This window comes from Syngnathoides biaculeatus, chromosome 11 (assembly GCF_019802595.1).
Source record: "Syngnathoides biaculeatus isolate LvHL_M chromosome 11, ASM1980259v1, whole genome shotgun sequence".
Lineage (NCBI taxonomy): Eukaryota > Metazoa > Chordata > Actinopteri > Syngnathiformes > Syngnathidae > Syngnathoides > Syngnathoides biaculeatus.
In genome coordinates, this window is record NC_084650.1 from 690,590 (window position 1) to 717,527 (window position 26,938).

General features: G+C 41.4%; 2 protein-coding genes across 5 annotated transcripts in view; both read left to right on the plus strand.

Annotated features, from left to right (window-relative positions):
- The window catches only part of stx3b (syntaxin 3b), a 39,015-nt gene extending 34,876 nt beyond the window's left edge, over window positions 1–4,139 (plus strand). Inside the window, exons 10-12 of one of the 4 annotated variants that reach the window (XR_009797016.1) lie at window positions 1,469–1,588; window positions 1,850–3,541; window positions 3,630–4,139. Coding sequence is in view for 3 of the 4 variants with exons in the window: in XM_061834040.1 (XP_061690024.1) it covers window positions 1,469–1,558 (90 nt within the window). In the remaining variant the exon portion in view is untranslated. Of the gene's footprint in view, window positions 1–1,468; window positions 1,589–1,849 lie in introns of all 4 variants that reach the window. The other 3 variants (XM_061834040.1, XM_061834042.1, XM_061834041.1) reach the window with 3 other exon arrangements.
- Window positions 4,140–5,068: 929 nt separating this feature from the next.
- Window positions 5,069–26,775, plus strand: kdm2ab (lysine (K)-specific demethylase 2Ab). The gene is made up of 23 exons (XM_061834027.1): window positions 5,069–5,307; window positions 5,661–5,701; window positions 8,546–8,684; window positions 13,952–14,030; window positions 14,126–14,172; window positions 15,786–15,964; window positions 16,080–16,186; window positions 16,302–16,395; window positions 17,424–17,577; window positions 17,655–17,770; window positions 17,961–18,087; window positions 18,174–18,442; window positions 19,250–19,327; window positions 19,542–19,799; window positions 19,891–20,019; window positions 20,111–20,197; window positions 20,277–20,513; window positions 20,669–20,698; window positions 20,770–21,731; window positions 21,859–22,022; window positions 24,330–24,476; window positions 25,346–25,561; window positions 25,658–26,775. The coding sequence occupies exons 2-23, from the start codon at window positions 5,666–5,668 to the stop codon at window positions 25,837–25,839; spliced, it is 3,837 nt and encodes a 1,278-aa protein (XP_061690011.1). The 5' UTR covers window positions 5,069–5,307; window positions 5,661–5,665; the 3' UTR covers window positions 25,840–26,775.
- Window positions 26,776–26,938: the final 163 nt, after the last annotated feature.

Sequence of the window (26,938 nt, forward strand, 5' to 3'; positions counted from 1 at the left end):
GTAATCCTACCTTTTCCTCTTTGATCCCTCTACCCTAGCCGTTGCAGAACTAGACCACACTTATCTACTACACACACATGCATGCACACACTTTTCTACACTTTTAATTCTCTTGACAGCTTGTGTGTTTAAATAGTTTTTATTGCCATGTGAAGGTAAGTCAGCTTTAGTTTAAAAATGGATTGATTGATTGCTTTAGTCAACATTAGCCATATTTATTCTAACACATTATTATAAATTTGGCAGCAGATGAAATGTAACTTGTATTTCATGTTGATAACATGCTCTGATGGGTATTTTGAAACGGACTGTGTGGTTCTGTAAGAAGGAAGAACAACAAAACCCTCATCTTGCGGAACTGACCCACTTTCATTTGGTGACTTCCAATTTATGATTACATACAGTCATTCTTATTGGTGGTTTGAGTTTATGAGCATATTTTTTTCAACACTATTTCCTCATGGGGTTGCCAGAGCAGCAGAGTACATCAAGTTTGTGATCTGGTATTTAATAGAGCTACAATAGTGTATCATTTTTGGATGGATTGATTGTCTATGATTTTCAACTGATCCTGGACAATTTTGCATTGCTGAATCCAAAAACAAATCCTGTTTCTTGAGTTCAAGCTCAGGTTTTGATGATGTTGACTTAAAAAAATAATAAGAATCGGATTTTCTTACTAAATTGATTATAATTTTAGGAGACAATCTGTTAATTTTTATATTTCTCGTCTGAGTTTTTTTTTTAAGAGGGGAAAAACAAATCTTGTAATGGTTTATTGATCAAATGTTACAAACTTTGCTTACTGTTAACTTAATAGTAGACTGATAAAAGTAAGTAACGTTCCGACCCTTAGTGTATTTAATTTTTTACAAGAAAGCACTCTCTACTCCCACCCGCCCAACCCGGCACACCCCCAGCTTTAGCGCCCCTGATTTACATATAAAGGGAAAATACCTGTACATGTAAGCAAAATAATTTTTAAAATGTGGTCAGAGTTCAAAAGGTTGGTCTAATTGAGTAAAACGAATGTGATAGTTGAGAGTTTAGCACCTCAAAATTGTCATAAATTTGCTTCAATAAATTAGAGACAAATCTGTTGTTGACCAGTGTTTTAATCAGCCCCATGTATGAAACCTGCTGGTACAGTGGGTACGGAAATTATTCTGTTTATATTGCAGCCATTTGCTAAAATCATTGAATCATTTGCTGTGCCACCTGGGGACATCAGATGTCATAGTAAAGGTCATCCCAACTTCCCAGTGTCCCCTCCAAAAAGGAGTCATGTATTTATTTGTTTGATTACCGCTAATTGAGACACACCGTCCATTAGAATGGAAGCTACCATTTGAGGAAATACGATGTCTAATTTCCCATCACCAAAAAACATGATGGTGAAGTAGTTCCACAAATGAATAAAGGTCATGCTGGATGGCAAAAAAAGTCTCTAAACTGTACTTCCCAACAGAGAGTGGTGCATATAGTGCTGATTGTTCTGATCTTGGTGGCCGTGCTAGCTCTGATAATCGGGTTGTCAGTGGGCCTGACACACAGCTGACGACATGTTTGAGTAAGACGATTGCTAAGGGTGAGTAACTTGGGAGCAAATAACCTCTCACAAAAGGTTGGGGGTGTTCGGCTTTTCATGGGTTTGATCTCCCACTAAGGCTTTGTGTGTCGAGAACTTACTGTATGTGTTTTTGGTGTGTGGCTGCTGTGGGTGGGTGTTTTCTCTCACTTAGTGAAGCAAATAAAGTGGCAATTGTTTCCCCTTCTTTGGAAGTTTTTTTTACTTTTGTCTTGTTTGTGTTTTTAACCTTGCACTAACGCTTGTTCTCCCTCTTTGTAGAAGATGATCATTATTGGTGCCATCTGTGCAGTGCTTGTTATCATCCTCGTCGCCATCATCCTCTCGCAGATTCTATAGCAGGATCTCACTCATCATATTCATCATTACATCCATTACCCATGTGCAAACCAAAGAAAAGACTTAACGCGCTCCGTACCGCATGTACATCTCAATCAATATCTGGTTGAACATTTGGAGGAACAAGAATCTCAAGGAGGCATGTGATCAAGAGAAATTTTGACGTTTATTCTCTGAATCTAAAAGACAGTTTGTTCTGCCTCAAGTAATGACCCGAGACTAAACCTGACGTGAGGCAGAACACTGGTGAAGGGCCACAAAGTAGTGCCACTCCACTGTCATGCATTTCACCATTCACGTGATGGAAAATGGCTTTGAATCCCCAACAGGTTCAGGTTCTGACCCTCACGTTGAACAGCCCCCACCCCCTTTATTATGACTGCTTCCCTTTTGGGCCTTTGACACATTTCACAAAGTACAGTACTGGGAATTTCAAGGTCCTTGGAAGTTTCAGCACTTTAATGTTGTTGCTATAATTTACATCAGTGGTAAATACTACTTTATTATAAGTAGGTTATTTTTGTTTGTTGCCACTTTTGACTCCAAAGTATCCCGCTGTCCTTCACTGGAAAATACACAAAGTCCTGCACTCTTATTGCATATACAATATACAATATATACAAACAAGCATTATGTTTATTTAAAAAAAAAAAATTAATAAAAGATTTCATTGCTCAGGGCTATAAAAGGCCTAAGGTATTACTGCTAGTGACCGCAGTAACCAAAATGTTTGTAAATTTGTACTTGTTTGTTGTTTTGCTAATAAAGTCACCCAACTATGGATAGCATTCAATGATGTCTGGCTGGCGGATTCTTATATCAGGGTGCTCTCTTATTACATTTAGTTCAGGATAATGGGAAAATAATTGCCAAATAAAACTATCAAATATTACTTCCGACAATCTAAAAGCAACATGAATAATATTTTGTTCATGCCATGCATACGTACCAGTGCAGTTACTGTGCGGCACGCAAGAAATAATTCAGATCCAAGTTTTAACTAAGATTTAATGTCTGACTGCATCTTTATTTTTTAGCTTTTTTTTTTTTCAATCCCAAGACTAAACAATTGAATTTCAAAAGTTATTGTTACTGAGTCTCACAGGACGAGTTTAAATGTGTCATGCCTGCTCAGTGACTGCCACGGACGAGCAGAACAGTCACACATTGTGTTCAAGAACCACGGTCAGATATTTCCACATGGAAAAGGCCAGCTTACCGTCACATATAACGAGGGAACAAAGCTTTGATTGTCCTCTGTTTTGAGTTAATGTAATGCAAATTAAAGTTTTGTGTGTTTGAGTCCGTGCTTTCTTATAATTATGTCTCTCTGGTTCCTATATTGCCCTATGAATCTTCTATTAAAAGCATTGGAAATGGGGGAAAAATAGGCAAGTTATTTTTCCCTTTACTGTGATAATTCTTTTTTAAACACACACACATCTCTTTCCCTCTGTTATCCTTCTCCCCACTCAGTGTGCCCCATGCATTGTGTATTTACAATGCCTGAATGAATATTTTCTCTGTGTACAGAAAAAGATGATGATAACTTTGTGTTGTGCCATCATTGGAATCGTGGTGTTCTCCTATCTCTACAGCTTCTTCTCATAAAAGGTATCAAGCATCAACATCAAATTTGATTAATAATTTTTCCCCATTCTAAATGTTTTTTTTTTTCCTCTTCGTGTGGTGTTTGCTTCAGAGAGGACTTCAACTAAAAACGTTCATCACCCTAACTGAATTGAATCAAAAAATGTCAAATGTATCCCTGCCTGGTCTGTACCCACCATACCTCCCTTTATATATTGTTCGAAATGTCATTGTTTTGTTGCTGTGTCAATCATCATGCTGTAATGTTTTTGCCAAATCGTTCCCTGGCGGACTGCACCACCCCCTAGTGGTAATTTAAATGCAAACTCGTCTTTTAAAAGAGTTCAATTGAACGTTTGCAAAGCGTTCCAAAATTTGTCTGACAACACTGTCCAGTCTAGGAGTTAAAAATCGCGTTACAGGCGTTCAGATCATTATTCGGGTAGAAGTATTATTTCAAGAATTATTTGGTGTCATAAATGTCATGATTTGTGTGTTACTATGTGCTCTGAAAATGCGCGTGTTCATAATTTGGTTTTTTTTTTGTCTTGTGACGAACTCCCTTGGCTGCCTGCCAACCCAGAAAAGCGTCTTACGTAATAAACTATAGGTGTGCGTTGTACAGCTAGTGTACGTGTCGTTTCTGCGGCGAAACACTTTGTCGTGTTTTCCACCATTTTTGCTCATCATTCGTGAGCTACTATTGACATTTTAATCTTCATTTTTCCGACATATAAGAACCCAACAAACCTGGTTCCTTGTGTCATCATAAGAGGGGCGGGATTTGTGTCACGTACAAATTTCAAAGTGGCGGTGCATCGACCAGTTGTCAAAATCGAACCGGATCACACACATGCAGCAATGCCCCGAGAAATTCTGAGTTCAAATCACCCACTTGAGCTGGCTCGTGGGGGCGACACCTTGCTTGCTGACTCCTGAACGTTGCCGGCCCCTTTTTACCTTTTTTGTTCGTAGTGCGACTTGAGCTCATCTCTTACGACTCCAAAGCCCAAGTCATTTGATTGAGCTCCTGCCACCCATCGATAAAATATATGTAAAATGAGTAATTGGACATATAGTATATGTGATATATATATATTTTTTTTCCTTAATTGTAATTCCATGTACAGGGCAATATTTTTATTAACATTAATTTGTTACAGAAATCTCTCACTGAGGGTTTGCTTCCCCACAATAAGTGAAAATCCCCAATATATAAATACCTATTTAAATAAACCCTAGGCCTATTTTTATGATTTATGATTTACAAATTACCTGTCCCCTCAAAAGTTTGTATTTAGGTGTAAAAAAAAAAGTCCGTTGCAGCATTTTATATATTGTGAGAAGGAACTATAAACATACTATACATGAACATAGAATACATTAAGTACCGTCATTCTGTAATGACCAGGCAGTTTGAAATGGCAATCAGCAGGCTACGAGTCAAACCAAGCGCGCCTGTATGTGAAAATATTGTAACGTTGCTGAAAAGGATCCAAACACTGTCGTCAGTAGGGGGTGGGCTCAATCTCGGCTCTTTTTTTTTTTTTTTTTGCCTCCTTGGTTCGTGCTTATACGTGTGTGTATGTGTGTTTGCGTGTGTTGTTTGACCAGCTGAAAATGGCGGCTCGAATCCGTCTAACTTTATAGCATCATCATAAACACAACGTTCCATCGCAGCGCGGGGCCTCCCAACATGCGGACAAACTTATCCAAGCAGCTTGACACGCTCAACTTGTGAAACGTCACTCCGACTGCTGCAGTGACTTAAACGGCGTTCCAACGTAGAGGTAACAAACCAAAATGCTTAGAAAGCTTCCAACTGACGATGCTAACATCGGCTAGGTAGCTTGCGACGACTTATCAAAGAGCCTCGATTTGGGCTAGCCCGTGGCCAGCGCTGTTTCGGGTTATTACTGCTTAAATGCGACACTCGTCGATATGAATAAACGCGACTTCAACGTTGATTTACATATTTTTTAATCTATTTTTGGACGGGATGCTAGCCTTAGCTTTCTGGCTCGAACGCTCGTCGTAATGTGTAGCTAGCTTAACCGCCGACAAGAACCCAAGAGTGAAAACATCAGAATATGTAGGACTTTTTTGATTTTGCGTTTTTCATGAGACTTTGCCTGTCATTTAGAGACTATGGAAGATCCCCATACGCGGTACAGCAAACGCCTGGTGAGTAAACAGTTTCCTGACTCTTGTTTTGTGTCGTCGAAGCAGCTGATTTGGATTCGTTTTGGTTATCAACGAGTTTAGGATCCTAAACAAAATGGTATCTGTAGAATTTTTGTTGTTGTTGTTTTGCGGCGCTCACTTGATGACGAGGTGGTGGTCTTGCCTTGTTTGCTTTGCTTTGGTGTGGGTCGTAAAACGGGAGCAGTGAACGTGTCTAAACGACTCTCGGTTCAAGAGAAGGTCAAGTTCATTGTCTTGACCTGACAGTGTTTCTCTGACCTGCTTCACACTTGCTATACGCGTCTTTCATTTCATGTTTCTCAATTACTCATTTTGTATTAAATTCTGATTGGAGAACAGGAATCCCATTTTGGAAAGTTATCGATACAGCTACTATTATATAACCCCTATAGTATTTATAAAAACACTTCTGACTTTCCACAATATATTTGTTCATTTTACCACAATGTTACCCCACAAAATATTTCAAGAATGTGAATAAAAAAAGCATAATTTATGAACCATTAATAAAAATAAAATACACATGGATTAGTTCCATGTTGTGGGGCAACAGTTAATCAATGATTAATTATCAAATGAATCAATAAATGAACAATCTTGGTGGATTGTTTAACTTGAAATTATTCAAAAAGGAATTTTGTGCAGGTTTATTATCTTTGTGTTTGATAAATATATGATATGTAAACACTTACTTTGAAAAATAATGCTAAACATTTGGCCCATTTTCGCACATGTTACAGACCGAACTAGTACGGTACTTGAATCATATTCAGTGTGTACATTTTCTGCTTGTTAGTATGAAATGTCTTTTTTTTTAATAAAGGGATGGAAATACATTTTTAATTTTTATTTTTTTTTTTACTCAAGTTATTGCTGAATTGAAAAAAATCTTTAGTAGCGTTACTCGTACAGTTTGGTAACATAAAGAACGGGGTGGTGGTGGGTGGGGTCATAGCAGTTTTAGAGCTTGAGCCATCTGTCTAGCCAAGCAGTGTTAATGTTGCGAATGGGGGCTGGCAGAGGGATGCAAGGAGGGGCAATGTGTGCAAGATTAACCCCTGCTCTATTGTCATGCTGTATTGTTCACATGAACTGGGTTGTTCTGATTGGTTGTCCTTCAAGAATATGGCAATGTATCATGAAGTCAATGTTGTATAAGACTGTAGAAATAGTCTCGGTATTCTGTGTCAATTCTACTCCACTTGGGTTTTATTGGGACGAGAATCGGGAGATGTTCTGTTTGGGTAACTATTATTTTATTTTTTTTTAAACCCTGGAGTACGATGAGCCCTAGCCAATTCGGGGTTCACTGTTTGCAGTAACACATATTCACGGATTTTGGTCTCCAAGTTTTTTTTTAATTTTATTTACCGTATTTTCACGATCGGAAAGGTCTTAGATTCTCTTCTTAATTGGCGAGGCGTCACATGAGACATGCCGCCTTAGTCACTGTGATTTGACGGGCGCCCGTGGGCCATTGCATTCTCAAATCTGGACACTTGAGCATGAAAAATCACGCACGAAAAATTTGTTACAATTGAAATGCAGATATTGAAAGACGTTGCTTATTTTGTGTAGTCTTGACCAATGTTCCATCTAAGCTGCGCCACTGTGCAATTGTTGCACACTGTCAGTGCACAGCCTGACATTTTTTTTTCCAAACACTAAAGCACACTGTCTTTAAAAACTAGCTGCTGCTCAGGCTACTTCTATTTCCTAGTTTACCTGACACCGCCCCCCTCCGCTCTTACAGGGGTACACTCATAATTACAAACAAAACACACACTCGCAACTTTATATCTGTGGCCATGACTGGTGGACCACACCCATAACTTTATATCTGCGGGCATGACTGAGCACACCCGTACATTCATGCCGCCTTACATTGTGGTCCACCTTACGTGCACACTGAGTTCCAACACTTGCAAATGTTGTGTGACTTGTCCAACAAAGTACACTTAAACTCACGGGTTACACTGTTAGCATGCATCCCAGCAAGTGTTTTAGCATGTCTGTAAACTACCATGTGATGACACTCATGAGGCAGTGAGGAAGAATTGCATTTCACCTCTGTAAGCAGAAAAAGCTTACATTGCCCCACACACTACCTGTGTACTCAGGTCATTATTGACGATGTTGTACACGGTGTCACACCAAAACTAAAATGATCAAACCACAGCAAACAGAGTAGCATAACTAGCAAATAAAACAAAAGAATGACTCCTGAAATAACGGACACAAAACATGCACTTTAAACGCTATTTACATGCTCCCAGCATGCTGGTGCTGCACTGTGACGGTCCTGATTGCTGTACCAGCATGCTGCTAAGTATGCTGGGAGCATGTAAATAGTGTTTAAAGTGCATGTTTTGTGTCACTTATTTCAATGTGACACCGTGGGTGTGTACAACATCGTCAGTAATGACCTGTCTACATGTTCTGCTTAGAGATGCGAAATGAGATTGTTTCTCACTGCCTTGTGAGCGCCATCATATGGTAGTTTGCATACATGCTAAAAACAGGTGCTGGCATGTATGCTGACAGTGTAACCAGTGTGTATTAATACCGCATCCATTTTTGGTAGATTTTTTTTTTGTTGGGTGACTTCCTTACACCCCCGCATAAAACGGGGGAAGACTGTACATCATAGACATCGTGGGTTCAAGGGTTGCATCAGCTGCACATCATTGTTTTGATACCATAATATTTTGAACAAATTTCAATTGTAACATTGTGTGCTATGCTACAAGCAAGACATTCTGTGGTCACTGTGTTTGCATTGCTTGTCACTTGAATCTTAAGGTGTTTCTCCTTTCTAACCAGCGTACTGGTACACGTCGGCGGTACCAGGATGACGGAATCTCTGATGATGAAATCGAAGGAAGACGCATGTTTGACCTGGATGAAAAGTTGCAATGCAGCAGGTTTGGGTCTGACTTGATCAAACACATGGAGGGAAAAGGTGAGCTTGTCAGTGTTTACATTTAATGTAGTTGTTAAGAGTTAACAAGTGCTGTGGAGAAGTTAGGATAGAAAACATTATTTCCATTCTATGCTGTATATCGTTTTGCACAATTTTTAGCAACATTCTTCTAAAAACCGCTGCTCAACCTATGAGTTGTTTATATTTCAACTCAACCATTTCCTCCAACTATATAATGGACCATGAACATCTTCATGTTTTAACACTCAAGTTATATTTGTGTGAAAAAAGTTAATGGTTTTAGTTGTAAAAACACTCATATTTATTGTTACTAAAATACTGTCCACAGAAAGAGAACATCTGAATAAAAACATGGGGAAAAAAAACTTTACATGGCATGAAATGCTGGAGTAGGATTGACATTCTTTTGCCTTATTTATCACTGCATATTTTTAAAATTTTTGCTTTCTGTATTACACAGCTTTGGTACGTTTAAAAATGTGTGTAGTAAAGTAATATTTCAAAATGATGAGAAATAAAATTCTAATTTGCTGAATGTATGATTTAATTTTTATTACAAACAGGAAATACTGGAAACAAACTCAATATTTATTTGAAAACGGCAGCACGGTAGCGCAGCTGTAGAGTGTTGGCCTCACAGTTCTGAGGACCGGGGTTCAAATCCAGTCCCTGCCTGTGTGGAGTTTGCATGTTCTGCCCCTGCCTGCGTGGGTTTCCTCCAGCCACTTCGGTTTCCAACCACATCCCAAAAACATACATTCATTGGAGACTCTAAATTGCCCCTAGGTGGGATTGTGAATGTGACTGTCTTTCTCCATGTACCCTGCGATTAGCTGGCAACCATTTCAGGGTGTACCCTGCCTCCTGCCCAATGACAGCTGGGATAGGCTTCAACACTACTGTGAACCTTGTGAGGATATGCATTCTCAGAAAATGGATGGACATATTTGATAACATTTTAAGATGGAGAATTATAGAGAGATATGATCACCTGTATTAAGTTCAGGTTATCATAGCCATCGTGGAGCCATATCTTATGAAAACACATACAGTCATAAAGAGCGTTTCTAATAAGGGGCTCCATAATAGACAATAGGATAGAGAACACACAAGCTTAAAGTGGGACAATCATCCCTATAAACATTCTAAAATAGATATTGTAATGAAAAAGACATATCACAGTAATCACTTCAATGTCTATACGAAAAAAAAAATGAGCGGAGAGTGCGTCAACCATGCACAAAGTTCCGCAATCGAGTGTCCATCGACATCCAAGTGGTCGCCATATTAGTCGGGTCCTCTGTCCTTGACGTCATCGTCACTTCCGCCGTTGAATACGCGCAGTGCCTGCTACTATGGAAGCTGAACAAAAGAAATATTCAGATTTTTTTCCAACGCCCCTTCTGACCCTGAAGCTCTTTTCGAAAAGGACAACACCACACAACCGAGAGAAGTTACCGGGGCAATATTACACTATTGTTTCGAGCCCTCGGGGCAATATTACACTATTGTTTCGAGGCCTCGGGGCAATATTACACTATTTTTTCGAGCCATATTCAGATGATATCCAATCAAGGCCAAACCGCATCCCGTCCGATCCACTTCCGCGTCGGAGATGAGCCATCGCGGCTCATCGCAGCCGGCCCATGTGGCTTATGACAGAGCCGAGCCGTGCTGCTTTAGAGGGCTGTCCACAGACACCGCAGTACTGAACAACACAGTCGATCCGAAGCGCTTTATGTGCGCACGCGGCTGAATGATGCATTCTCGGCTGGATTCTTCAGATCCACCTCATCGCAAAGCCCGACGCGCAGCCTTCGCAGAAACTGTGACCGCAGAACGCGGCGCCTCAGCCGGTGTGGCTGAATTTCGGCGCTGTGGTATATAAAGAGGAGATGGAGCTGAGCTATGCTGCTTTTAGGGGTATGTTCAAAGTCGCTGCGGTACGCAATGAACACTATCGAGACGTGGCTGAGTGAGACATTGTTGGCTACGTTATGAGAGAGACCAATTACGTGGTCTACCCCAAACTATTTTTTCTACCTGTTATTTGGAATCCACAAAGCTCTCTTCCTCTGCACCCGTGCAATCCATTTTTCACAACGAACAGGGTCTCTTTCAAACTTATGAAGGGTAATTCCATTCTCCCGAGTGTTCAAGCAATGTCCAGCAATGCAATGAGCCGGCATTTTGGCTAACACGAAGGAACAACGAGCTACCTTCCCGGAGGTAAAACTAATGGAAACAAACGAGTCCACGAGGGGGCGCCGCTGTCCTTTACGTCACTTCCTGCTACTTCTTGGAAACAAATCCCTGAGAGGATTTTCATGGCGGGAGTTACAAAAAGCTGTATACGTCAAAATCATGTTTTGTGGTGAAAAAACATATGGTACCATATTGGCTGTGGGTTTTTCATTAATAATAATACCAAATATCATCCGTTTGACGACACTTGACCTTTAAGGCATTTTCACACTGCTTGGCAACACACAGTGCACTATTGACGAGCCATTTGTTGTTTATGCGCTGCGAGGGTATAAGAACAACGCTGTCAAAATGTTTGTGTAAGGTGGGCGTTCACCACAGTGTGATGCACTCTCAAATTGAAAAATGTTCGATTTGAAAGCAGCATTGTGGGGAAGTCAGAAGTTGCAGCCAATAGGAGAGCGGCTCGCATTGATTTCATCAGGCAAAGCCTCCCCGTTCGTTCCTGGTTGGATACTACACAAGCATCCACCATTGTAGTGCGAAAAGGCCTTGGTTTGTATAGATAATTGAATTGTTTGCATACGTGGATACAATTGAGTTTGAATTCTTTGCATACCGGCGCCAGGTTGGCGTAGCTGTATAGAGTTGACCTCATAGTTCTGAGGACTGGGGTTCAAATCCCGCCCTTGCCTCTGTAAAGTTTGTGTGTTCTCCACCTATCCGGGCGGGTTTTCTCCAGGCACTCCGGTTTTCTCCCACATCCCAAAAACATGCATTAGTTGGAGAATCTAAACTGGCCCTAGGTGTGATTATGAGTGCAACTGTTCTCTGTCTCCAAGTGCCCTGCGATTGGCTGGCAACCAATTCGGTGTGTACCCTGGCTCTTGCACATTGACAGCTGGGATTCGCTCCAGCACTTACGTGACCCTGGTGAGGATGAGTGGCTCATAAAATGGATCGATGGATGTCTGCATACCTTGTCCGGGAGGTGTGGCTCGAAGGCGAGTGCCCGGTGGGCAGGCTTACACCCATGGGTCCAAGCCAGGCACATCCCATAACAGTAAAGTGGGCCCTCCTTTCCATGAACTCACCACCTGTGGGAGGGACCAGAGAGGCCTGGTACAGTGTGATCTGGGCGGCGGACGAAGGCAGGGCCTTGTTTATCTGATTTCCTGAGTACAGAAGCTGGCTCTAGGGATGTGGAATGTCACCCCTCTAGCAGGGAATTAGCACCAGCTGGTGTGTGAGGTCAAGAAGTTCCGACAAGATAGTCGGGCTCACCTCCGCTCACAGCTTAGGCTCTGGTACCAAAGGGGTTAGACTCTTCCACTCCAGAGTTGGTGACATTGTGAGACACGCTGAGCAGGTGTGGATATACTTATGGTCCCCCGGCTTGGTGCCTGTACATTGTGGTTCACCCTGGAGGATGAGAGTGTTGCCTCCCTTTGCCTTTGTGTGGGGGGACAGGTCCTGATTGTTGTTTGTGCCTATCCACCAAACAGCAGTTCATAGTACCCACACTTCTTGGAGTCCTTAGAGGGATTGCTGAGAGCGCTCCCACTGGTGACCCCATTGTTTTGCTGGGGGACTTCAATGCTCACGTGGGCAATGTCAGTCAGACTTGGAAGGGCATGATCGGGAGGAACGCCCCACCCCTCTGATCAGAACCTGAGCGGTGTTCTGTTACTGGATGTCTGTGCTGATGTTTGAGGGGGTGGTGATGATGATGATTGTCCCAAACCGTTTTAAGGTTAATGTTATATTGCCTCCAATATTTAAAATACAGAATTAGCTTTTTGTCTGTGTTTTCATCCTGGTAGGAGTAGGAAACAGTGTGTGTGGTGGAGCAGCATTTGTTGTTAGAGAAAGTTCCGTGTGCTGCCTAAAGAAACCAGTGGCTACCTCTTTTCATTTTTTACAGTACGTACGTGAATTGTGCCATTGGATGTAACAACCAGTCATCACTCACTCATTGAGTCACATTGCAAAATGCCACAAACTGAATAGCTGTATGTTATGCTTTCAATTTGCATTGGATTATTACTTTTTTGCGTGCAACGCAATATATCTGCGAAGACACTGGATCAGCGGTGCACGATAGCGCAGTTTAGAGGGAACATTGGCTCACTTTTTTTTTATTTTATTTTTTTTTGGGGCACGCCATCCCGCGATCGACCAAGACTCCCTCGCAATCAACTGGTCCCTGCAGTCAGCTTCTGCACCCAGGGATCGACACATTGAGCACCCCTGGCATAGAGGATGTCTGGTTTGGTGACCTCAGTATTGCGTCTCTGCTTTTTGCAGATGATGTGGTTCTGTTGGCTTCATCAAGCCATTTTCTCCAGCACTCACTGGAGCAGTTCGCAGCTGAGTTTGAGACCATGGTCCTCAGTGGGAAAATTGTGGTATGCCCTAAGCACGTCGGGGAAGAGATTCTGCTCCAAGTGGAGGAGTTCGCGTATTTTGGGGTCTTGTTCATTAGTGAGGGAACGTGAAGAATGAAACGTAAGATCAACAGGAAGATCGGTGCAGTGTGTGAAGTAATGCAGACTTTGTATCGGTCAGGTGTGGTAAAGAAGGAGCAACGGTGAAGCTCTCAAGTTACCCGTTGAGCTACGTTCCTACCCTCATCTATGGTCACGAGCTGTTATGATCGAAAGAGCAAGACCTCAGATCCAAGCGGCCAAAATGAGTTTCCTCTGCAGGGTACCTGGGGATTCCCTTAGAACTGGGGTGAGGAGCTCGGTCATCCGGGTCGAGTACAGAGTAGAGCCACTGGTCCTCGGCATAGAGAGGAGTCAGATTAGGTGGCTGCGGCATCTGGTTCGGGTGTTCCCGGATGCCTCAATGGTGAGGTCTTCTTTGCACATCCCAGTGGGAGGAGTCCCTGCAAAAACTGCTGCCCCTGTGACCCTGATCTAAGATGGAAAAGGCTGGATGGATGCAGACCTTGGAATTTCAGACAGGAATATTCCATATACATTTGATACTTGTTTAAGTCATTTTCTATTTTAGTTTGTTTGTTTAAAGATGAGGAAGACTAATCTGTAATTGTATTTGTCTATCGTTATCCACAGATTTTACATTTGAATACATCCAGCGAGAAGGACTGAGGGATCCCATCATCTTTGAAAAAGATGAAGGCCTTGGAATACAGTGAGTGGATGTCTTCGTTGCACCACATTGAAGCAGATATTAATCATTTTCATATGGATGGGAAAAAAGTGCTTTAACTCCACATTCTTTTACAGAATGCCAGACTCAGATTTCAGCGTGAGTGATGTGAAAGTGTTTGTCGGTAAGATTTTTCCATTCTTGATAACAAATACCTTCTGCCTATTATTTAACTCATCAAATGTAAAGTACACCTAATCTACAGTGAAGGAAATAAGTATTTGAACACCCTGCTATATTGCAAGTTCTCCCACTTCGAAATCATGGAGGGGTCTGAAATTTTCATCATAGGTGCATGTACACTGTGAGAGAGATAATCCAAAAAGAAAAATCCAGAAAGCACAATGTATTGGTTTTTAAATTTATTTGTGTGATACAGCGGCAAATAAGTATTTGAACACCTGAGAAAACCAATGTTAATATTTGGTACACTGCAGGAGGGATTTTGGCCCACTCCTCCACACAGATCCTCTCTAGATCAGACAGGTTTCTGGGCTGTCACTGAGGAACACGGAGTTTCAGCTCCCTCCACATATTTTTTTTTTGGGGGGGTTTACGTCTGGAGACTTGCTAGGCCATGCCAGAACTTTGATATGCTTCTTAGCCACTCCTTAGTTTTTCTGGCTGTGCTTCGGGTCATTGTCATGTTGAAAAACCCAGCCACGACCTGTCTTCAATGCTCTGAAAGAGGTTGTTGCCCAAAATCTCACAATACATGCCCTCGTTCATCCTCCCCTTAATACTGTGCAGTCGTCCTGTCAAATATACAGAAAAACACCCCTAAAGCATGATGCTACAACCCCCATGCTTCACAGGAGGGATGGGGATCTTGAGATGGAACTCATCATTCGTTTTTCTCCAAACACGGTGAATGGAATTATGACCAAAAAGTTCCGTTTTGGTCTCATCTGACCACTAAACTTTCTCCCATGACTCCTCTGTATCATCCAAATGGTCATTGGCAAACTGAAGACGGGCCTTGACATGTGCTGGTTTAAGCAGGGGAACCTTCCGTGCCATTCATGATTTCAAACCATGACGTCTTCGTGTATTACCAACAGTCACCTTGGAAACGGTGGTCCCAGCTCTTTTCAGGTCACTGAGCAAGTCCTGTTGTGTAGTCCTGTTGTGGTGATTCCTCACCTTTCTAAGGATCATTGAGACCACACGAAGTGATATCTTGCATGTTTAGCTTCTCCATTTTCTAATGATTACTCCCAACAGTGGACCTTTTTTCACCAAGCTGCTTGGCAATTTCTCCGTAGCCCTTTCCAGCCATGTGGACTACAATTTTGTCTCTCTTGTCTTCAAACAGCTATATGGTCTTGGCCATGTTACAAGTTTGAGTGTTATTGATTGTATGGGGTGGACACAGGTGTCTTTATGCAGCTAATGACCTCACAGTGGTGCATCTGATTCAGGATTATACATGGAGTGGAGGTGGATTTTTAAAGGCGGACTAACAAGTCTTTAAGGGCCAGAATTCTAGCTGAAAGACAGGTGTTCAAATATTTATTTGCAGCTGTATCACACAAATCGTTAAAAATCATTCATTGTGATTTCTGGATTTTTCTTTTTAGATTATCTCTCTCACAGTGGACATGCACCTACGATGAAAATTTCAGACCCCTCCATGATTTCTAAGAGGGAGAACTTGCGATATAGCAGGGTGTTTACATACTTACTTTCTTCACTGTAGCTCATCTCTAAATGAACTCCTTTTTTAATTTATCATAGGCAGTCGACGCATTGTTGACGTGATGGATGTGAACACCCAGAAGGGAATCGAGATGTCTATGGCGCAGTGGCGGCGCTACTACGAGACACCGCCATCAGAAAGAGAGAAACTTTACAATGTTATCAGCTTGGAGTTCAGCCACACCAGATTGGAGAATCTGGTCCAACGACCGGCTTCAGTAAGAACACACCCACTCTTCTGGCTTGTGGTTTTACCGTGTATAAGAGATGCTTTCACAAAAATAAAAAAAACAAATCCAACATGCTCGTGGAACTTGACATTTATTATTTCAGGTGGACCTGATTGATTGGGTAGACAACATGTGGCCCCGCCATCTTAAGGAGAGACAGAGAGACTCAACTAATGCCATCATTGACATGCACTATCCCAAAGTACAGAAGTAAGTTGATCAAAACATTGGAAATGTACCACAGTTGCTTGGATTTAGTTGAACATTTTTAATGTATACCCTTTTTTATGTTTTTAATCCCGCTTTCCTTCCTCACTTGTCATAGGTACTGTTTAATGAGTGTGCAGGGATGTTTCACAGATTTCCATATTGACTTTGGAGGTACTTCAGTCTGGTACCACATACTTCGAGGAGGAAAGGTTAGTACGTAGGAAATGATAAATTGAATAAATCAAACAAATTAATACAAAAAAGTCAATTTAAAATGTCTGCCTCCACCTTCGTAGGGATAATCTTTCCTCATGGACTAACTGATATACACACTTATAGTAGCAAAGAAAGTAGAAGTCAAATATTGTGAATGTAACTTGTTTTTCACAGTTTGAAGAAAATTATTCCTTTGCTTGTATGTGGTTATTTTGAGAGATATCTGTGCTGATTTTTGTTTTAATTTTTGTTTTTTGTTCATGTTAGCTTTTACAGTGCAAGTTTTCTGAACAGAAACGAAGAAATTAAGTTGTGATTTATTTGAACATTCAATAGGTGTAATTCTTTTGTTTAGTCTTACCGTAAAATTCAACTGAATTTTCAATGAACTACTTTAAGAAAGCAACATTCACTCTTGCTTTTTGCTACTATACTAGCACCTTAGCAAACTGTTTTGATCACGTGGGCTCTGAATGCCTTTTGGGCGCAAGAAGTGCTGGGGGCGGAGCAGAGAATGGAGTCCTTGTATAAGAGTGATATAGTGATATTTTTTTTAACCTAACATTAGACCAATTTCCAATCTCAAAGATCTGATTGGGACATCCCTACTTAAAATTGCTTGCTTTATTGAACAAATGGTGACAAAAGAAAGAGGTGTCATTCCTTCATAAATGAGCTGGCATGGCCACAACTGATGTTGGGACTCAGCTCTCACACTGGCTAGCATGAGCAAACGGCTAACTACACTCTCATTTGTTCTCGCACACTTCACTCACCAGGGCTCCCCCCTGCGTTTTAAAGCCATGCACATTCAAACTTACAGATTCTACAGTGCAAGCGTGAGGATGCCAATCCCAATTGTACAAATGCTTATTTTATGTTGGCATTTTTATTATTTTCAAATTAATTGAGACAATCAATAGAATACATTATTCAAAAAATATTTGATTGCTGCAGCCCCATTAGTGTGTCTTTCTTTGCTTGGCCTGTTGTGATCCCCTTACACTTGTGACTCCTGCAGGTGTTCTGGTTGATTCCACCTAGCCCTCAAAACTTAGAGATGTATGAGAACTGGGTTTTATCAGGAAAACAGGGAGATATCTTCTTGGGTGACAAGTGTCATGATTGCCAGAGGATAGAGCTCAAGCAAGGCAACACCTTCATGATTCCCTCAGGTCTGTCACCAGTAGATACACGGGCTCTGTGAAACAGAGTAAAAATGCATCTCAGCATTGTGTGTGGGTTGTTACAGGGTGGATCCATGCTGTATACACACCAGAGGACACCCTCGTGTTTGGGGGTAATTTCCTTCACAGCTTTAACATTCCCATGCAGCTCAACATCTACAGCATCGAAGATCGCACTAGGGTAAGCAGCGCAGGCTATACCATTTAGGCCATTTCCAAAACACAGTCTGTCACTATTTAGGGATCAGAATAGGCCTCTTAACAAATTGTTTTTCTTAAATAAAAATCCTGGTTCGGGTTTCCACTTTCAGGGAACTGGATTGTTTTTTTTATTGTATTTTTTTTTTAAGTGTTTGATCTGCTCCTTTAAGGTACCAGCTAAGTTTCGCTACCCATTTTACTATGAGATGTGCTGGTATGTCTTGGAGAGATACCTCTACTGTCTGACCAATATCTCCCACCTCACTCCTGAGTTCCAGAAATACTCCCTTGGCATAGGTTAGGACTCGTAACACGAGCCTTAAACATTGCTACTTCACTGTCTACTCCAGGTGTTTCTTAGAATAAGATCTGTTGCTTTACAGGCCTGACTCGGGCAGACCTTGGGATTGATAATACAGAGGACGGAACCTCCAATGGAATTGACGATGTTGAAATAAAGTCAAAGGAATCCGAAGATGAAGAAATACAAACAGAAGAAAATGGTCAAGTTATCAGACCACAGCATATATTAACACCCTTCGAGCTTGAGGGGCTGTGGAACCTTGTGGGGAAACTGGAGGAATTACCTGAAAACAAAAAGTATGTCCCTTCTGGAATTGAAAATTCTGCAGCCTTACTTGATGACATGAGGGTGGGTATTTAGCCTAGGGCTTCTAATACAGTGGCATCTCTACTTAGAAACCTCTCTAGTAATGAAAAATTCAGGTTAAGAAACACCTCCTCTGAAAATTAGTCTCTGGTTACGAAGAAATTTCACGGTACGAAAGGCAAAAATAGGCGCTGGATTCGCAGCTCCAAAATTCCACCGACTGTAAACACCCTGTATCTTTGTTTGAAAACAGCTCAATAGAGCTGCTCTCGCAACAGCATCTTCTTGGCATCCTGCAAGTAGGGATGTCAATCTTCACCCGTGATCATTTTCGTTTACCTTCGTCACTCGAGTGTCACGGAATCACGCTGTCACGCACTAGCGCGCATTGATGAAGTACAACTTTTTCGTGAGTTTTTAGTTTGTTTTTTGCAAGTTTATTCATCTTTTTTTCACCATGGACCCCAAGAAACTTTAGTGGAATTGAGTTGTGTGCTTGCATGCATTTGTACATATGTTTTCTCTCAGCTGTCAAACATTGGCCCCTCCTCTTTCCCCATGATGTCTTATTTATTTGTTGTTTGTTTATTTATTTATATTTACATCATGTACTTTGAATGCTTTTTTTTGGGCAGGGGACTTTGAACGGAATAGGGGTATCTACATGTAAAAAGCGCTTCTACTCACGAAAAATTCAAGTTACAAAACTGCTTCAGGAATGAATTAATTTCGTAAGTGGCGGTACCACTGTAACTGGAAACAGAAGTGAAATTCATATTAAATCTCAATATCTTTATCATGGTGATAATAGATCAGATTTGTTTCCGCCAAACCCCTATTTGTGTATAGGCTGTATTGAAAGATCATGAAATGGATACGACCAAGCTCTCCTACACAGGAAAACCTATAGTCAAGTGGCCCAAAAGAGTAAGTAGAAAATTTTTGTTCAATAGTTATACAAAATAATCTTACCATTGCAGTTATAAGAAGCACGAGGGATTTTTATGGTGCAATGTGCCTAAAATCACTTGTCATTGTAATTGTAATGACCTTAATGCAATCACCCAACATTGTTTTTTCTATTTATTTATGTATTTTACAACAAATCTTTTTGATTTTTCTTTGGCTTTCTATTATATAGCCATCATGGTATCAACCCCCACCTCCACCAGCGCCGCTTTACCGTCCGCGGCTGGTACCTCCCCTCCACAAGCCTTTGGGCCAGAGATCCAATAAATGCTCACGCATCTCTGCTTTGAGGCGCCGGCGAGTCCGGTGTAAGACTTGTGCTGGCTGCTGCAGGAAAGAGTGCGGGGACTGCCAGTTCTGTCTTGACATGAGGAAGTTCGGCGGGCCTGGAAGAATGAAGAAGGGCTGCATCATGAGACAGTGTCTCATGGTGAGTTTCTCTCTATTAAGGGCCTGAATTTCTTTGAAAAAATTTTTCGTCAAAATTTGTATCTGCTCAAACTAAACATTTGTTTCTATAGCCCGCTTTGCCAAATACAGCCCGATGTGCCATTTGTAAAGAAGGGGAAGCAGAAGAATCCCATCCAAGCACTCACACACTCATGGAGTGCTCTGTTTGTTCACAGATCACCCATCGGCGGTGCATAAAAGTGAGGGGGCTTTAAACTAAGTGTTTTTGTACTTGATTTATTTTTTGTTTTACCCAGTGGCTGTTTGCAACTCTCAATGGCTTTTACTCAGGATCCTGGCGAAGGAAAAATTAATACAGATTTGCCAAGTTGCTGGGAATGTCCAAGGTGTTATAACAGGAAATCTTCAACGTCTGAGGTAAGCATTCATTTTCTTCTCTCTAACCAACACACACACAACCTACAATGATATGATCCTTCTTTTCCTGGCACAACAGTCTTGCAGTGAGGAGGAAAGTGAAGCGTCCGAGGACTCAACCTGCTTGCCACCATCCAAGCCTGCCTACCGGGAAGGTATCGGCGTCGGTGAAAGGGCGACGCGGGCTCGACGTGGCAGACCCATGTCACGACCGACAGCCAGACCCACAGCCCCACCACCCTCTCAGAAACTGCTTATGCAGCATCAACAGAACCGCAAAAGAGCAAGTCTACTGGAGCTTCGACTCAAGAAAAGGGTAAGTAAATCTCATACTACTACTTAAACATTTTCACAAGATGTGTCCATAAAACCATTAATTAAACAAAACCGGTCTTTCGATTGTTGTAACTTGCCAATGATGTAATTGTGTGCCATGTGAGAATAACCCTCCATTTTTTTTTTAAATTGTAGATAAAACAAGAGCGCAGCAAAATCCTTGCAGTAAGTCCAACACACGCTTCTGTAATATGTTTTTAAAGTCATGTCTGTTGAATATTTATTTTCATTTGTAGCAAAAACAAGTAATGGAGCGTGCCAGGTTACAGTCCCGCCTGCGCTCTCCAGCGAACGCACTATCTCAGGGAAGAGGCCGGGGCACCTTCTGGCCAACTGGCTTCTCTCACGGAAGCTCCTCCAGAGTGATTGGGTCCCTCCAGCAACATTCTTCTCCTGCTAAGTCCTTTGAACCCAAGGGAGAACCTCGCAGAGGGCGGGGGAGAGGGGTGAGGCTTCGTGGGGGAGGAGCGGGTAGAGGAATTACAAGTGGTAGGTACCATCAGGGGTTAGAAGAGGAGAGTGATGACAGTAGCAGCAGTAGCACCAACAGCAGCAGCTCTGAAGACGAGGAAGAGAAGACGGTGCAAAATGGTGGATGGGCAATAGATAAAGAGAACCAGCCACAGTCGAGGCAAGGAGTACTATCAGACAAAGATGGACAAGAGGAAGAGCGGCGGGAGGGCGTTCAAAATTGTGCAGAGGATGGTAGTGAGAAGATAGAGCAGGACACTGATGGCTCATTTGGTAAAGTGACACTGCAAAGGCCAATCAAGGACAAGCAGGAGTGTTCAGCCATTGTTCCCAAACTGGAGGCAATCACCCCCCAATCTGGTGCTTCAGCAACACACAGCAAAACTCTCTTGAGGCCCCCTATCAGAAACCTTTATAAACATTCCAGCAGGCATGTGCCAGCAATCACCCGCAGTGGACACACACGCACCTCCAATTACACAGGGGAGCACGTCATCGCCAAAAGAAAAAAGTTAACCAATGCACCTAAGCTGAGCAATGGTGGCTCCACGTCTTCATCCTCTGAATTTCCACATCGCATCCCTTTATCCGCCTTGCAGGGGGCTGACAGGGAGGGCAGTAGCAGTGGGCCGGACTGTCAGAGGGAAGTGTGGGTGTCTGTCTTCCGCTACTTAAGTCGAGCAGATCTGTGTGTGTGTATGGCTGTTTGCAAGAACTGGTACAAATGGTAAGTGTTTGACATATTTCTTTTCTGTAGATGTGATAATAAGAGTCATCCATTTCCTGCTACTTTTATCATATGGTAGTTCCTAAATCATCATACACTACTCTTCAAATAATCTGCTCACGTTCAGGTGCCTCGATAAGCGGCTTTGGGCTCAGATCGACCTGAGCATCAAACGCACCATCACCCCTCAGGCACTTACGGGCATAATAAAGAGACAACCTGCTTCCCTTGATCTTTCCTGGACCAGCATCTCCAAAAAACAACTCAGTTGGCTTGTTGGCCGTCTTCCAGGTAAATACTTGGCTTTTTTTATGTAACTCAAACTAGGAAGACCTCACAAAGCAAAACGGAATCCCACTATAAGATAACCATATTTTTCAGACTATGATTAGCAGTTTTTTTTTCCACAGTTTGGCTGGGGGTGCGACTTATTCTCCAGAGTGTTTATTTATTAACACATTATTACATCCATCCATCCATCCATCCATTTTTCTAGTCCCTTATCGGTTATTTTCCCACTGACAACCGTAAGAGGACGCTCTAGGCCCGTGTATCTCTAACTTTTAACAATTGAGAAGGACTTAACAAAGATGCTATTTAAGAGAAAATCATATTTTGCAGATTATTTTAAATAACACTTGCTAACCAATGATGACAAAAGTACTTCTTACCTTAAATGTGACTTGTCTTACGTCGTTAGATTAAGCTTCATGCAGGCGTTGAGACTTCTGTTTATCATGAACATAATTCAATTTGGTTTGCCATCATGATGGTGGAATGGTAAACTGTTCTTACCGACAAAGGCATGTCTTCTATTCGTTTGATTATCTTGTTTTTATGCAAAGTTGGCAAAATGTTTATTGGCAACATCAAGGACGAATGCTTTTGCATATACTCTCCATCTGCCGATGTAGACACGCAGCAGAACCTTCCCTCTCTTTTATGGAGTGGTTGTCCATTCTTGTTGAAAACTTCTGTACTAATTTTTTTCTTTGAGAAACCTTTGTCAAAAGCATTTCCGTAATTACCTAGTTGTTCCGACATGATCAGCCCTCGACTCGAAGCCTGTGGACTACGGCAACCTCACTAGGACAAACTCTCTCTGCATCATTGCAAGAGGACAGCTTCCGGGTGAATCTGCAATGCAACGTTCCAGGAAGTCATTAGATGGCTCGACATCGTATGGGCTTCCGTGACCACCAAAACCATCCTGTCGGCATTCAGAAAGGGTGGAATAGGCTAGTTGTAACTGCAACCGACGATGAGTCTGACGTAAGCGATGTAGAAGAGGAAGCGGTGGATCGTCTATCTCTGGAGTTGGCGAACTTGTTTAGAAGTGACACAGGATGAATCCTTCATTTGATTGTAGATACCGGATATATGGAATGCCATGGATGGTTTTGGCAAATTTCTCAGTATGTTATTTATGCCATAGTTATCGGAATAACTCTTAATGGCTGGGTTGCACGTGATGTCACGCTTGGTCATCCGGTACTTGACCGCCATTGTTGCAGACAAGCAGTCAGCTGTCCATCGTCATCATGCCAGATTTTTGTTGCATCTACGAATGTGGAAATCCCGGAAACCGCGACATTGGGAAGCGATTTTTCCGTGTTCCAAAGATTAGATTGCATGAAGGAGAAGATACAATGGAATTATTGAAAAAACTGCAACAAAAGTGGCTTGCAAATATATGACGTGCAGATCTGAACGAAGCTCGATTACACAAGGAAAATGTTTATTTGAAAGTCTGTTCTGATAATTTTGTACGAGGTAAGCATGTGTATTTCTAGTGTTTGGATATTCTACTTCAGAGAAGTCTTTCAGATCCGTCGTTGTGGAGAGTATACAGATCGATATCCTCACAGAGTTTGATCTTCTGTACATATCTAGCTTTGGTAACATCGAGTGAATTAAAGTAGGCAGAAAACATCGGCTGCTCGCCGCTTACACGTGGGTCTGTGGACGTTGCCATGCTGATGTCGTCTGGAACGCCTAGCTTGTCCGTAGAAATGGCAGCTATTATCACGTGATTGCAACCCAAGAATATGTTATGTTAACATACCAGGCATTTTCTCAGTTGTCGTAAGCATACCGTTCAGCCTGTTGTTGCCTCTATTCTATTTTTATTTTAAATAGTTCAATATTTAAATTTTAAATGACGTCTGTTCTTGGTGTTGGATTTTATCAAATAAATTTCCCCCAAAAATGTGACTTATATACGTTTTTTCACCATTTTTATGGATTTTATATGTGGTGTGACTTGTACTCCAGAGGAACCTATAATCCGGAAAATACAATAATTAGATTTTTGACGACGACAGGGCTAGGGTCTAGTGTGACGTTTAAAATAGTGTACTGGTCTGACACCAGAAATTGCTTTCAGCACAACAAAGTGGGAGAAGTGAGTGTTTGCTATTAAACTGCACATAGAACGTCAACTTTTACAGGCAATATGAAATGTTATTAGAATTGCCTTACCATTACTTAAAGTGTTGGTAAAATGTTTAACTTCTATCTATCTTTTCGGACTTTCCATATCCTGTTAGTATTTTTTCATTGTCGTAAAATTACGAAAAGTCCGGTCTTGTTTTTCAGGTCTAAAGGATTTGATGCTAGCAGGCTGTTCCTGGACATCAATTTCAGCACTCTGTTCTTCTGCTTGCCCTCTACTCCGTTCTCTGGACGTGCGGTATGCAGATGGTGTTAAAGACGCTCAGATCAGGGACCTTGTCACTCCTCCAGGTGCCTTTTTTTTTTTTTTTTAATAAATTCATATAGTTTACCTTGACTGACGAGTCCCCCAACTTCATTTTTTTTTTTTTTTGTTACAAGCCATCACTTTCCGTTTTTTTTTTTTTTTTAATTTTGTGTTCAACCGAAATTTTGAATTACAGGCAAGCTTAAGTAAAAGTAGCGCTTATGTGAACTGGGGAAAAAAAGTGACAGTCACCTATTGTGTACACAGATTAAAAAATTAAAACAATCACACTGAGCATAGAAAACACACGAAGGTAAACTCACTACAATGGCCAACCAAAGGTGGAGTTGGAACTCCTGACACCCCTCACGAGGCCCATGACCCTACGATGGGAAATGTCAGCACACAAATACTATTGTATATTTGTGACTTTGTTTAATTATAGTTTATAAAAAAGTTTCTTTACATTCTCTTGTTAATCTTTATGGAGTTTAAAATCTAGTTCTGTTTCTTTTCTGGCAATGTAAGTTTTTTTGTATGGCTGAAATTGATTGATTGGCTTTTCAAAAGAAGAATTTGTAGGAGTAAATTGAGTTAAGAACTTGTTCATGGATTGGATTTAACTTGTAAATCAATTTACCGGTCCTACATATCAAACACTGAGACGTCTGGCCATCTCAGTTGGCAGGCATAAAAGACCAAATAGAATAGGTTGAAAAAGGGATGTTCTGGGCATTTCCAACGCAAATGATCTCACAAACTTGATAAAAGGTCATCACACATGATGAAAAATAAAATAAAACTTGATGGTGTGGAAGTTTTTAAATATTTAATAATAATTGAAATGATCTGTTGGGTGTTTTGTCACTCGAAGCATTGAAACTTGCATATTTCCTCTCCGGTCATGGTGTAGGGTGTGACAACCGCAGTCAGTTAAGGACGATCCAGTGTTTGCGACTTGCTGGCTTGGACATCAGCGATTCGACCCTGCGCCTGGTGATTCGCCACATGCCCCACTTAACAAAACTGGACCTTTCTCACTGTAACAGCCTCACTGATCACTCCATTAACCTGCTGACAGCGGTGGGTTCGTCCACCCGGAACACACTAACAGAACTCAACTTGGGAGGTGAGAGACAAATGTTTTAGATTGCACAAATGAGATACTTCCACAGTTTGATTTCACCTTTTTTAATAATTACTTGTGTGCCTGTTTGTGTTTCAGAGAGCAGTAAACTCACAGACACGTGTCTGAAGTATCTCCGCCGCCTGTCCTGCATATCACTACTTGATCTGCGAGGCTGTAAAGGAGTTTCCCGCAAAGCGTGCGAGTCTTTTATCTCAGAGCTATCAGTCAACACGCTCTACTGTCTGTCCGATGAAAAACTGATCCAGAGGATATCCTAATCCTGGATTTTAAAATGATGCACAAAAGCAAGGATCCTCATGTCCACCGGGACCACAGCGACGCATGGATGAGGTCCTTATTGAGAATGCTTTCTTGCTTATCTGCTGTTGGTGAGCAGGACAGTTTACCCAAAAACAGACTCAGGAGTCCTTTTTTTGTTTTTTGTACTTAACCTTTGAAGAATGAGGAGGACAGGTCATTAATTAGTTGTAGTAGACAACACATCCAGATTGAATTTCAGTTCCAAGTTGAATCTCGTCACTTTTCACGCTTTCATTATGGTGACAGTGTTTTCCTTCTTGTCTGACAGATGTCGCTTGCTATTCTTTTCAAAAAAGTCAAATTCTGAAGTGAAAGGTTTCAATAGTGTTTATGTTAAGTAGCCATGAACCTCAGAATGAAGAGTGTCATCATTATGCTAACTACATCCTACCACTTAGGGATGGGGGCAGTGTTCTTTCAGTATTCAATGACAAGCCAAGAAGCAGGTGTCACATCAGTGGTGCATTTCAGATCACCATTTGACATCAGGTGCTATTATTTCCAAACTCCTCTTCATCTTTGTACAAAGACTTTTGACAAATCTGGGAAAAACCCTGTCTCACCTCTTTTGATATATTTTTCTGGGATGAAACTTTTTCACAGAATTTCATTTATGTAGAGTTGTATAAATTAATTTGTGGTGGGGGGGGATTGGTGTGTCTGTTTCTTTGCACCCCAACAAGTTAAACTTTTTCCCACAACAAACTCTTGGCAGAGCCTGCTTGTGTGGCCTCATGTCGACAAATGAATATATCTACTTCGGTGTAAATGTTTTTCCCTCCTTTAAATGTGCAAAAAACGGGGGTCCTTGTAGCACTGTAATTATTATAGTTTTTTCTACTTTATGTTGTATTATTTTTCAAGAAAAATTAAAAAAAGAATCTCAAAGGAGACTTTTTTTTTGTTCCCCCCCCCCAGTACAATTTATCAACAAAGCGAAATTCTCATGTGAATGACTGTTACAGCTCATTGGTGAAAAAGAAACAAAGTGCTTGATCTGTTTTTGAGTCGTACGAGTTAAGTAGTTACAGTAGATAGAATGCATTTCAACATGTA

What these genes read in the sequence shown, in the direction of transcription:
- kdm2ab (XM_061834027.1), top strand. Translation starts at nt 5,666, where the DNA reads ATGGAAGATCCCCATACGCGGTACAGCAAACGCCTG. An exon ending in TGATGTGAAAGTGTTTGTCG is followed by an intron (nt 14,173 to 15,785) that starts GTAAGATTTTTC and finishes AATTTATCATAG; the next exon opens with GCAGTCGACGCATTGTTGAC. An exon ending in AGCGCAGCAAAATCCTTGCA is followed by an intron (nt 20,699 to 20,769) that starts GTAAGTCCAACA and finishes TTTCATTTGTAG; the next exon opens with CAAAAACAAGTAATGGAGCG.